A 14,021-nucleotide genomic window follows, 5' to 3' on the forward strand; every position below is an offset into this window, starting at 1 on the left:
CATGGAAAAGAATAGAATCAAAGAGGACAGGAAAATTTTTAATTGGGGAAAGGCAAATTATGAGGCTATAAGGCTAGAACTTGTGGGTGTGAATTGGGATGATGTTTTTGCAGGGAAATGTACTATGGACATGTGGTCCATGTTTAGAGATCTCTTGCGGGATGTAAGGGATAAATTTGTCCCGGTGAGGAAGATAAAGAATGGTAGGGTGAAGGAACCATGGGTGACAAGTGAGGTGGAAAATCTAGTCAGGAGGAAGAAGGCAGCATACATGAGGTTTAGGAAGCAAGGATCAGATAGGTCTATTGAGGAATATAGGGAAGCAAGAAAGGAGCTTAAGAAGGGGCTGAGAAGAGCAAGAAGGGGGCATGAGAAGGCCTTGGCGAGTAGAGTAAAGGAAAACCCCAAGGCATTCTTCAATTATGTGAAGAACAAAAGGATGACAGGAGTGAAGGTAGGACCGATTAGAGATAAAGGTGGGAAGATGTGCCTGGAGGCTGTGGAAGTGAGCGAGGTCCTCAACGAATACTTCTCTTCAGTATTGACCAATGAGAGGGAGCTTGATGATGGTGAGGACAATATGAGTGAGGTTGATGTTCTGGAGCATGCTGATATTAAGGGAGAGGAGGTGTTGGATTTGTTAAAATACATTAGGACGGATAAGTCCCCGGGGCCTGACGGAATATTCCCCAGGCCGCTCCACGAGGCCAGAGAAGAGATTGCTGAGCCTCTGGCTAGGATCTTCATGTCCTCGTTGTCCACGGGAATGGTACCGGAGGATTGGAGGGAGGCAAATGTTGTTCCCTTGTTCAAAAAAGGTAGTAGGGGTAATTATAGACCAGTGAGCCTTACGTCTGTGGTGGGAAAGCTGTTGGAAAAGATTCTTAGAGATAGGATCTATAGGCATTTAGAGAATCATGGTCTGATCAGGGACAGTCAGCATGGCTTTGTGAAGGGCAGATCCTGTCTAACAAGCCTGATAGAGTTCTTTGAGGAGGTGACCAGGCATGTAGATGAGGGTAGTGCAGTGGATGTGATCTATATGGATTTTAGTAAGGCATTTGACAAGGTTCCACACAGTAGGCTTATTCAGAAAGTTAGAAGGCATGGGATCCAGGGAAGTTTGGCCAGGTGGATTCAGAATTGGCTTGCCTGCAGAAGGCAGAGGGTGGTGGTGGAGGGAGTACATTCAGATTGGAGGATTGTGACTAGTGGTGTCCCACAAGGATCTGTTCTGGGACCTCTACTTTTCGTGATTTTTATTAACGACATGGATGTGGGGGTAGAAGGGTGGGTTGGCAAGTTTGCAGACGACACAAAGGTTGGTGGTGTTGTAGATAGTGTAGAGGATTGTCAAAGATTGCAGAAAGACATTGATAGGATGCAGAAGTGGGCTGAGAAGTGGCAGATGGAGTTCAACCTGGAGAAGTGTGAGGTGGTACACTTTGGAAGAACAAACTCCAAGGCAGAGTACAAAGTAAATGGCAGGATACTTGGTAGTGTGGAGGAGCAGAGGGATCTCGGGGTACATGTCCACAGATCCCTGAAAGTTGCCTCACAGGCGGATAGGGTAGTTAAGAAAGCTTATGGGGTGTTAACTTTCATAAGTCGAGGGATAGAGTTTAAGAGTCGCGATGTAATGATGAAGCTCTATAAAACTCTGATTAGGCCTCACTTGGAGTATTGTGTCCAGTTCTGGTCACCTCACTATAGGAAGGATGTGGAAGCATTGGAAAGGGTACAGATGAGATTTACCAGGATGCTGCCTGGTTTAGAAAGTATGCATTATGATCAGAGATTAAGGGAGCTAGGGCTTTACTCTTTGGAGAGAAGGAGGATGAGAGGAGACATGATAGAGGTGTACAAGATAATAAGAGGTATAGATAGAGTGGATAGCCAGTGCCTCTTCCCCAGGGCACCACTGCTCAATACAAGAGGACATGGCTTTAAGGTAAGGGGTGGGAAGTTCAAGGGGGATATTAGAGGAAGGTTTTTTACTCAGAGAGTGGTTGGTGCGTGGAATGCACTGCCTGAGTCAGTGGTGGAGGCAGATACACTAGTGAAGTTTAAGAGACTACTAGACAGGTATATGGAGGAATCTAAGGTGGGAGCTTATATGGGAGGCAGGATTTGAAGGTCGGCACAACATTGTGGGCTGAAGGGCCTGTACTGCGCTGTACTGTTCTATGTTCTATGTTCATCAGAAAGGGATGACATAGGATCGGAAAGTGTAGCGTGTCTATGGGTTGAATTAAGAAATGTCAAGGGTAAAAGGACCCTAATGGCAGTTGCATACAGGCCTCCAAAGAGCTGCCGGGATGTGGATTACAAATTACAGCAGGAATTTGGAAAAGATGTGTGAGAAGGGCAATGTCATGATAATCATTGGGGATTTTAACATGCAAGTGGATTGGGAAAACCATGTCAGTGCTGGACCTCAAGAAAAAGAATTTGTAGAATGTCTAAGGGATGGCTTTTTAGAACAGCTTGTTGTTGAGTCCACTAGGGGATAGGCTGTGCTGGATTGGATGTCGTGCAATGATCTGGAGGTAATAAGAGAGCTTAAGGTTAAGGAACCCTTAGGGAAAAGTGATCACAATATGATCAAGTTCACTTTGAAATTTGAGAAGGAGAAACTAAATTACAATATGTCGGTATTTCAGTGGAATAAAGGAAATTACAATGGCATGACAGGGGAACTAGCCAAGGTTGACTGGAAAGGGACAATAGCAGGAAGGACAGCAGAGCAGCAATGGCTGGAGTTTCTGTGAAATATGAGGGAAGTGCAAGACAGATATATTCCAAATAAGAAGAAATTTTCGAATGGAAGAAGGAACCTATTGTGGCTGATAAGTGAAGTCAGAGCCAAACTAAAAGCAAAAGAGAGGGTCATACAAGGAAGCCAGAGCTAGTGGGAAGAAAGTGGAGTGGGAAGCTTTTAAAAACTTGTAGAAGGAAACTAAGAAGGTCATTAGAAAGGAAAAGATGAATTATGAGAGGAAGGTGGTGACTAATATCAGAGAAGATACTAAAAACTAAAAGGGTAAAAGAGATTTGAGGGTAGATATAGGACCAATAGAAAATGACGCTGAAGATATTGTAATGAGAGACTCAGAGATGGCAGAGAAACTGAATGCTTATTTTGCATCAGTCTTCACAGTGGAAGACATCTGCAGTACACTGGACATTCAAGACTGTCAGGTAAGTGAAATACAAGGGGTGATTGATTATTTTTTGGCCTAAGGTAGAAGGAGTCAATTTTAGAAAACCTAGCACATTTATTTTTCAACATAGTCCCCTCCTACACTTACAGACTTAGTCCAGTGGTCGTGGAGCATATGGATCTTGGACCTCCAGAAAGTGTCCACAGCAGGGGTGATTGATAAGGAGGGAATGAGTTATACAGCTCTCGTTACATGCACACGCAGTTCAACTCTGAGTGATTATGCAGAAAGTTTGAAGTTAAAAACTCATCAGGGTGATTGATAAGTTCATGGCCTAAGGTAGAAAGAGATGAGTTATTAACTTCGAACTTTCTGCATAATCACTCAAAGAGTTGAACTGCATGTGCATGTAACGAGAGCTGTATAACTCATCTCCTTCTACATTAAGCCACGAACTTATCAATCACCCCTGCAGTGGGCACTTTTTGGAGGTCCAAGATCCGTATACTCCACGACAGCTGGACTAAGTGTGTAAATGTAGGAGGGGACTATGTTGAAAAATAAATGTACTAGGTTTTCTAAAACTGACTCCTTCTACCTTGGGCCACGAACATATCAATCACCCCTCGTATGTGCAGTGAAAATTACGACTGAGAAGGTGCTCAGGAAGCTTAATGGTCTGAGGGTGTAGAAATCTCTTGGACCTGATGGAATGCACCCTCGGGTTCTGAAGGAAGTAGCTGGAGAGATTGCAGAGGCATTTTCAAGAATCAATAGATTCTGGGATTGCACCGGATAACTGGAACCTTGAATGATACATATAAAATCCTGATGACCTTGACATCAATGTGGAGAGAATATTTGTGGGAAAATTGAGTACTGGAGATAACGTTATAAAAACAAAGAATCGTTTGCCTGACAGAGAGAAGTCAAATCTTTCTCTCTCAAAGGGTTTTTGGAACTCTCCTCCTTTGGAACCAGAGTTATTAAATACATTATGCAGTACCGTGCAAAAAACTTAGGTACATATATATATCTAGGGTGCCTAAGACTTCTGCACAGCACTGTATTTGTCAATGTGCAGCAGAGAGTGAGTTTGTGAATCTGGTGGGAACAAAGGATGTTGGGAATGGTAGGGTAGACCACTATGTGAGGGGTGTGGGACAGGTGGCAGAGAAGAAATTCCAGGGGCGGGGGTGTGGTGGAGGTGCAGACACACCCAGCCCTGAGAGACAGGCAAGATCACTGATTCCAAACAATTGATCATTACAGAATGTCTCTCTGGTGCTTCCCGCCCCTCCCCTCTCCCTTCCCCTTTTCCCAACCAAGATTCCCCTTTCCCTTCCCACTCTCAGTCCACAATACAGACACATGTCAGAATCAGGTTTATCATCACTCACATATGTCATGAAATATGTTTTTTTTGTGGCAGCAGTTCACAAAAAATTACTTGAATACTGTGCAAAAGTCTTTGGTGCCCTAGCTATATATTGTATATGCGCTTAAGACTTTTGCACTCTACTGTATATCTGTTGTGGATGTTAGACCAATTTTCCACAGAGCAAACCCACAAAAAGTGGCAGGCCTGGATGGAGTTCCCAGCCATGTCCCTTAATCCAGTGTAGATCAGCTAGGAGTGGTATTTACAGACATTCTTTACGTCTCTCTACTTGAACCTGCTTTAAGAAGACTTTTACTATCGGGTGATTAGGACAGCTGAGCACACCACCAGGACTCAACTAAACGGACCTGGAGACAATCTACAACTCTCAAAGCTCGTAAAGACCCATCCCATCCCAGACACTGCCTATTCAATCTCCTGCCATCAGGTAGGAGGTACAGAAACATCTTTAGCCAAGAAAGCGAGACTGAAAAACAGCTTCTTCCTGAGGGCTGTTGTGCAGCTGAATAACAAGACGATAAGATACAGGAGCAGAATTAGGCCACTAGGCCCATCGAGTCCACTCTGCCATTTCATCATGGCTGATCCAATATTCCTCTCAGCTCCAATCTCGTGCCTTCTCCCCATATCCCTTCATGCCCTGACTAATCAAGAATCTATCAACCTCTGCCTTAAATATGCCCAATGATTTGGCCTCCACAGCTGCCCAGGGCAAAGAATTCCACAGATTCACCACGCTCTGGCTAAAGAAATTCCTCCTACATCCTAATTTGTCAATGGTCTTTGAGTGTTATGGACTGTTAATTTGTGTTAATTAGTTATTTTAATTAAGCCGTACTGCCTGCATTGTAGATATCTGTTTTGCATGGACTGGAGTAGCACCACAATCTCATTGTCTTGAGCAATGACAATAAAGTTCTATTCCATTCTACTTTAATACAGATGCTTTGTTTCCAATGAATAAACATTTTTAGCTTGGTATTGAAATTCCAGCCCCAGTGGGTAACTTACATTCTGATCTCTCAAGTTCTTGAAAATAACAAGAAAACTACAGGAAAACAAACACACTTGCAACATGAAGATTTTCAGGTTAATGTGCATGTATCGGTCTCCTGAACATTTTGGCCAATTTAGAATCACAGAATCACAGAGAAGTACAGCACTGAAACAGGCCCATCGGCCCATCTAATTCATGCCAAACCATTTAATCTGCCTACTCCCATTGGCCTGCACAGGGACCATAGCCCTCCATATCTCTACCATCCATGTACCTATCCAAACTTCTCTTGAACATTGAAATCGAGCTGGCATGGACCACTTGCCCTGGCAGATCGTTCCACACCCTCCTAACCCTCTGAGGGAAGATGTTTCTCCTCACGTTCCTCTTAAGCTTCTGTGTAAACGGTGTGTATTGCCAATTCGTTAGCTTCCTGGCACGTTGCTGTGGCCAATGCCAAAAGGTCCACATGGCCCTAAAATACCAGAAGCAACCTGTAATCTACAAAACCAATTATCAGCAACACACACAAAATGCTGGAGGAACTCAGCAGGTCAGCATCTCTGGAAATGAATAAACTGTCAACGTTTTGTGCCAAGACACTTCAGCGAGGACTGAGATCCTTTGGGGAAGAGGAAGGTAAAGCTTGATGGACAACATACTGTTCGAGTGACAAGTTAATTAAAAATAGGAATCGATATAATACAGAAAATAGAGGTGATCTCTTCCAGCAAGGTGGTGGTGCATTCAGTCGCAGCAGATTCTACGGGGTCAACAAAAGGTGCTACCATCCTATTTTTTATGATCATAAGATCCCCGTATACATTAAGAGCTTAGAGTACTGCAGGTCTGCTCCATCAAATGGAGGAACTGTGCATTGTGCTGCTGCCTGAGTCAAAGGAGATGTACTGTCTAATAGCAGGTGGCCACCTTGGTCGCTTTTCTTGTGATCACAAGACCCTTTTGGACGTTGTTAACGTGGTATGCCGCAAGTTTGATTCACTGATTCATTGGCTGAGAGCAGGGGTGGATGGTGGTGCAGCTGCCTGATCTTCGTTGTAGCGAGGTCTGGGGCTCAAGCTACAGTGTCACCTGTTTACAGCCACCAGGAGAGTGTCGTTGGAGCTGCTGTGCTCCACCAGCGGCGGTGTGGCACGGCATCCAGGCAGGAGGAGGTGCTGCTCTCCAGTGTTTGCTCGGCAGAAGTAAAGCTGTATTGTGCTTGACTACAGATTTCTGTGGCATTGATGGACTTTTTTTTATAAACTGGCTTATCTTACTGATACCTTTACGTGCTTGATATCCTGCACACGCTACATGTGCCTTGTGCTGTGTGCAACTGTGGTACTGTGTTTCTCACCTTTGCCCTGTAGTAACGCTGTCTCATATGGCTTATTTCATGACTATCTGTGTATGGTTGAATGACAATTAAACTGGAATTGAACTGAATTGAATTGGATTTTAGATATTGTTATTTCCTTAAACAATCTAGCTTATTTGTAAAACCATTGAGACTAGAACTAGGGGACATTGCCTCAAGATTCAGGGGAGAAGATTTAGGACGGAGATGAGGAGAAACTGTTTTTCCCAGAGAGTGGTGAATCTGTGGAATTCTCTGCCCAGGGAAGCAGTTGAGGTTTCTTCACTAAATATTTTTAAGAAACAGTTAGATAGGTTTTTACTTAGTAAGGGAATTAAGGGTTATGGGGAAAAGGCAGGTAGATGGAGTTGAGTTTACGGACAGATCAGCCATGATCTTATTGAATGGCGGGGCAGGCTCGATGGGCCGGATGGCCTACTCCTGCTCCTATTTCTTATGTTCTTATGTTATCATTCAGTGAGAGCACTTCTAGGCCACAGTGTAACATATCACTGGAATAGCGATAACTCAGAGCTCACTTATTTATTTGTTTGTCAGTTTGTTTATTTAGATACAACACAAAATAGGCCTTTCCAGCCCTTCGAGCCATGCTCTCCGGCAATCCCCCAAATTAAAACTGGCCTAATATTTGGACTGTGGGAGGGAACCACAGCACCTGGAGGAAGCCCATGTAGTCACGGGGAAAACATATAAACTCCTTACAGACAGCGGCAGGAATTGAACCTTAGCCGCCTGTACTGTAAAGTGTTTGTGCTTACCACTACGCTACCGTGCTGCCCCACTGTTACTTCCTCAGGATTGTACTAAAGTATCAATCTAAACTGCATGCTTAAATATCTCGAGTCAGAACTTGAATCACAACCTTATCATTGAGGTAAGGTTTATACTTGACATTATCAAGCATCTTATATGTTCCACAAGGCTATTCAATATCTTATGAAATCATTAGATATCTTTAAATTTCTACATTTTTCATTATTCTCATCTCATTATGGGGTTGTTTTTAACTTAATTTATTACATTAGCCACCTGTTGTTTCATTCCGTTTCAACAGAAACTCAGAATAACACAACATTTTTAACAGATTGTCACTGTAGAGGCTACAATATTGGAATCAAATCAAATTAAGCACAAAACACTTTTCTAAACTAATTATTTCTAATCAGCAGCTGGATTTGTTCCCCCAATAAAAATAATTTATTTCTTACCCTACGGTGGGGTCAACAGCGATACCTCGAGGATTTCCCAAGTTTTCTCCAATTAATGTTATACGGTTACTCCCATCCAGAGCAGTAACTTCAATTCTGTTAATACTTGTCTCCACCACATACAATTTATTGTTCACCCAGTCCACAGCTAGGTTTTCAGGTTTGTCAATGGAAACATTTAGGATTTCCTGAATTGCAGTGCCACTAAGATCTACAGAAAAAACCTATTGGGAAAAAAAAGGCGAAGTAAGTTGGTTCCCCAAGCATGGGCAAAACAAGATATACATTACATATATTAGATCAGGCTTGTATTTATAGTAAGGAATGGTGTTAGGCCATAGGCCATTCAATCTTTTATGAATTTGTACTTTAAAGCAAGACTGTGGTGAGTGATGTTTGCCACTTGATTGTGCCTGTGTAAGTAATCAGACCGGGCTAAACTGATACATGATCCTGTAATGTGCTGGATTGCTTCTGGTTTCTCGGCATTTTCTGCATTTGGCATCTTCAATTTGTTGTCTGTTATGATGTATTTTTGATAAATTTTTACGTAAACTACTTGGTTCTGTAGTGCCATAAGGAATTATTATTATTATTATTATGGACGTCCGAATGTCAAAGCAGATAGCAACTCATGCTACTTCTATCTCCATCACAGAATTCACCCAAGTCTTGCCATATCTATGCAGCATTACTCTTTTCTAGTTGAGCAATGAAATTGGTAAGCCTCAGTATGTATATCAAGATACCTTTCTAAACTTGGTCACATTGCACATCCTCTCAGATCAAACTTTGGACTTAGGGCTACGTGAACTGTAGGAAAGGAAATTGCCTTTTAAACTCAGGAGAGAGCATAGGCCATCAACTTTTTGCTGTTGATGTTTCTGTAGCAGGCAATTTCTTTTTTACGAGGTCGAGTTGCTAGCTTGATGCTCAACCCAGCACAGATAGAAAGCGTGCCTAGGGAACATGAACTGTGCCTTCCTGAATTCTGGTGCAATCACACCCTGACCATTCCCTATGCATCTCTTACTTTAACTGTTGAATCAATTCCACCCTTCCTACAGCCACTTCTGCAAGGAACACTTTTAGGTGAGGGATTCATATTTATGTTCTCTTGTTGAAATTTTGGAAAGAGGGGTTGGAGGAGAGCATTGAATTCAAAGGTTTCAAAGGTACATTTAATGTCAGAGAAATGTATACAATATACATCCTAAAATGCTTTTTCTTCACAACCATCCACAAAAACAGGGGAGTGCCCCCAAAGAATGAATGACAGTTAAATGTTAGAACCCCAAAGTCACCTCCAGGAATTTATTTCCTTTTTGACAAGATGGGGATTAATAGCTTGGCTTGGGGTGGTTGGCTTAACTTGTTTGATTTCTTTTTCTCAGTGTTTTGTAACAGGAAGTCAGCTGCACTTGAGTAAGTTCCAAAACAATTTATTCTGAGTATGGAGAATTTAATAATCTAACTGTCACCAGATTAACAGTGAGTTACCAACAGTAAAATACCTGTGGGAAATCAAAACGTAGAAACACGACACATAGGAGAAAAAAAATGTTTTCAACACCAATTCATCTTCCACGGACTACTGATTCAGTGCCCAGTTTTGGGAATGTTGCGCACCTTATTTTGAATGGTATCTGTCCAAAAGATCTTGCCCAAACGGTAGTGGAAATCCACACCAACAGCAATACCATGATTGTAAGATTGTACAAGAAAGCGTACGTTCCTCCCATGAACATCACCAATCAGCAAATCACGACCATTTGAGAAGATGATGGATGGAATTCCAGCTGTAAATGAAGAACTAATATATTAAGTGCACTTACAATGTTTCAGAAATGCAAACTTCTCTATTTTCAGATAACACACATAACATCAATTTTTAAGTAGCTGTACACAATATTACAGAGGGAAAAACTCTACATTGGAGATGCTAGAGCAGAAATGACTGCTATTAAATTCATCTGAAACAGTAAGCAAAAGTTCAATGGACAGCACTTCACAGAGTATTATAAACACGACAGATTCTGGCGATGCTGGAAATCCAGAACAACACACACAAAATGCTGAAGGAACTCAGTAGGTCGGGCAGCAACAATGGAAATGAATAAACACAAGAGATTCTGCAGATGCTGAAAATCCAGAGTAACACATACAAAATGCTGGAGAAACTCAGCAGGTCAGGCAGCATCAATGGAAGTGAATGAGCAGTTGATGTTTGGTCTGGGACCCTTCTTCAAGACTCAGGATATTATTTCAAGATACTTTCTCATCCTTTACTGATCATCTTAACACAGCCAACAAAATAATTTTGGAATACTATGTACAGAAAATTTACAAAAAAATAATTTCCATTGATGTGAAGTCTTTCTTGTAATTGTAGCTTTTCTTCTAAAATAGTTATTTCCTGATCATCATCTAATGATTAACTTAAACTTGCTAGAATGCCACAGAAGATGAACAACCTGACAAAGCATCATGAGCAACTTAATACAGAAAATGCTGCTGCCAACACAGAATAAAAAGCAATGCAGACAAAGCAGCTAGGTAAATTCTGTGAAGATATATTCAACATACTCTGTGCTTTGAACAACATAAAGATAGAAGCGGAAGGTGGCCCTGACCCGTTCACACTTGCTCCACAATAAGATCATTGTTGATTTTTTTTACCTTAATGCCACTTAAGCACACTAACATCAAATCACTTGATTCCCTTGTAGATCTATTAATTCATTTTCTGAATATATTCAGTAACAGCAAAAGTCCCTCTTGACCTCTTAAAATCCAACTTCATGTCGCTATGGTGAGAGGTGAAAACAGGTCAGACAGGCCAACAGGGCCCTGGTGAAGCTGTATAGGCCAATCCCCTGTACAGTGCACACAATGGATTACAGAAACATTGATGAACTCCAAACAGAAGGCCTATGCTCTACTGGGAGCCAAGAACTCAAGAAGAAAAGAAAATTCCCTCTTGGGTAAATTCATTAATCTCCAGGTTAAGATGACTTTTTCTTCCTCAACTCTACCCTGAATGGTTGATGCTTTATTTTGAGGTTGTAACCCTTGATTCCAGACTACCATCTCAACTGCATCCATTCTGTTAAACCCTGTAGGAATTTCATACATTTCATTGAGATCGTTTCTCACTCCCTCAAACTCTAAAGTATAGGCCGATGAAAATCAACAAAGCTGCAGATGCTGGAGATTTGAAGTAAAACAGCATGTTGATAATGGTCAGCAGCTTAGGTTGCTGCTGTGAAAACAGAAGCAGTGTTATATTCCATGTCAAATTTCCTTCAACATAGTATATATTGTTTCATCTTACATTACAGAAGAAACTCCTCATCACAAGAATTAAACTGGTGATCCTTTGCTAATTCCCTTCTACCACAAATTCTTTAGGTAGGGAGAGCATAACCATGCCCAGGATTCTAGATGCAGCCTTGATGTGATGCAGATTCTAGGCATACTCTCAGGATGACTTTTCTTTTTTCTTTTATACTCTTATTCCCTTGCAAAAAAACTTTTAATTTTCTAAAATTATTATTATTATTGATACAGGACAGAATGGGCCTTTCCAGCCCTTCAATCCATGCCATCCAGTAATCCTCCAGTTTAACTCTAACCTAATCATGGGACAACTTACTTATCAATAGTACATCTTTGGACTGTGGGAGGAAACTTGAGCACCCGGAGGAAACACCCGCGGTCACTGGAAGATAATACAGACTCCTTACAGGCAGTGGCGGGAATTGAACCCAGGTCACTGGTATTGTAAAGCGTTGTGCTAACCACTATGCTACCATGCCTCCACCCATTATTAATAAGAAATTTATTATTTATAATAAATAATTAATCATAAATAATAATTTTGTAAAGGGCTTCACAGAACCATCATAAAGGATTGGAGGTTTGATTTTATGCCTTATATGTTCAAATTAAAAATTTCCTCTTTAATGTCCAGTGTTTACGCCAGGGTAGAACAGAGTAAAATCTTCCTTTTAGTGTGTTCTCATGCACACAGCAAAGTTCTAGAAAGCCAGCCAAAAGCTTCTTCAAGCAGAAAATCTAATGCACCCTGATGTCCAGCAACTCTGTGATTGTCACAGAAGGATTACCACAGTTTTGCAGATCAACTAATCAGTGGGATGGCAAAGTTCAAAGTACATTTGTTATCAAGGTATGTATACTTATACAACCTTGAGATTCGTCTCCTAACAGGCAGCCACTAAACAAAGAAACCTCTTCTAGAAGTCTCTGACTATGTGACTTGATCACTTTCAAGCCTACATGCTTGAATACAGAGTCTGGATGGTAGTCATTGTAATTCTATGAAAGCTGCAAAAAACAATGACATTGGTTCATTTTTTGGAAGGGTTGTCCATAGATTCCCTGAATACATTTACACACTGCAGCTCAAACCGTGCTCCATGACATCTTATAAACTGGAGTTGAACAATAGCACATTTTCAGCCATAGTTAAGTCTGATTTTCATCTACAGGAGGAATTACGAAACAAGAGACTCAAGTAGGAAGGTCACGCTCAAACCTACATGATGCATTGGCTCGGCAGGTCTTGTGATGTTCCAGGATGTAGCCCTGTACACAGGAGCATGCATAGCGTCCTGCTCTGTCTTCACATAGTTGGTCGCAAGCTCCCCAAACACTACATTCATCAAAGTCTAAGTTTAAAGGAAACAGAGAGAAGTTAAACATTTCTGCATTCAATTGCACCAAAAATCTGTGGTTTTCCTAACATCATGTCTTTCAAAGCGTGGAGACAGGTTCAAGAACACTTTATCGAGTCATGATCCTCCTGGAGGTTTCCTTAGACCTTGCCACTCTAAATAACGATGTAATGGAGAGTGAGTCAAGGAAGATTTCAGAAACTGATACAAAATTAAAACTTAGATAAGGACCCTCACGGAGTGTTGTGACCAGTTTTCGACCCCTTATCTAAGAAAAGATGTACTGACATTGGAGAGGGTTCAAAGAAGGTTCACAAAAATAATTCCGGGATTGAAAGACGTATTAGGTGATGCAATTTGATGTCTCTGGACCTCTACTCACTGGAATACAGAATAATGGGGGGGGGGGGGGGGAATCTGATTGAAAGCTATCGAATGTTGAAAGGCCTCGATAGAGTGGATGTGGGGAGGATTATATAATGGATATGGTGGGGGAGTCTAAGACTAGGGAACACAGTCTCAGACTAGAGGGCTGTCCACTTAGAAGGATGAGGAGGTATTTCTCCAGTGAGAGAGTGGTGAACCTGTAGAATTCATTGCCACAGGCAGCTGTGGAGGCCAAGACATTGAGTACATTTAAGGCAGAAGCTGATAGATTCTTGATTAGTCAGGACATGAAGAGATTTGGGGAGAAGGCAGGAGACTGGGGCTAGGAGGAAAATGGATCAGTCATGATGAATTGCCAGAGCAAACTCAATGAGCCAAATGGCCTAAACCTGCTCCGATATTGTATGATATTGCAAATCAAAGGACATGAAGATCTAATCTTATGTACCAGACTGAGATTCCCAGAATTGTAAAAATATGCTTGTTGTCCTTTTACCCAACCATAACTATGGCAGATGAGCAAATTAGCATTCCTCACCAATGCAGGAGCGGCCATCGGTGCCCACTACATATCCTGATGGGCAAAAGCAGATCCCACCCAATGGGGAAGAACGGCAGTGATATTCACAGCTTAAAGCTGCACAGTTAATTACACCTAAAAGAAAAGAAATATATAAGTGTATTTAGGGGATAACTTTAATAATAAAATTAAGCTTTTGCTAACAAGAGATGACAGGTGTTTCATTTTTTCTACTGCTTCAAACACAAGTTTATGAAGTGAAATA

At 41.6% G+C, this 14,021-nt stretch overlaps 1 protein-coding gene across 1 annotated transcript in view; it reads right to left on the reverse strand.

Annotated features, from left to right (window-relative positions):
• lrp2a (low density lipoprotein receptor-related protein 2a) overlaps window positions 1-14,021 on the reverse strand; it is a 405,821-nt gene that overhangs the window by 309,070 nt on the left and 82,730 nt on the right. Inside the window, exons 7-10 of the mRNA XM_072259785.1 lie at window positions 13,775-13,891; window positions 12,715-12,843; window positions 9,782-9,951; window positions 8,153-8,376 (exon numbers count right to left, since the gene is read on the reverse strand). Of these exons, the coding sequence (XP_072115886.1) occupies window positions 8,153-8,376; window positions 9,782-9,951; window positions 12,715-12,843; window positions 13,775-13,891 (640 nt within the window). The remainder of the gene's footprint in view (window positions 1-8,152; window positions 8,377-9,781; window positions 9,952-12,714; window positions 12,844-13,774; window positions 13,892-14,021) is intronic.

This window comes from Mobula birostris, chromosome 6 (genome assembly GCF_030028105.1).
Source record: "Mobula birostris isolate sMobBir1 chromosome 6, sMobBir1.hap1, whole genome shotgun sequence".
Lineage (NCBI taxonomy): Eukaryota > Metazoa > Chordata > Chondrichthyes > Myliobatiformes > Myliobatidae > Mobula > Mobula birostris.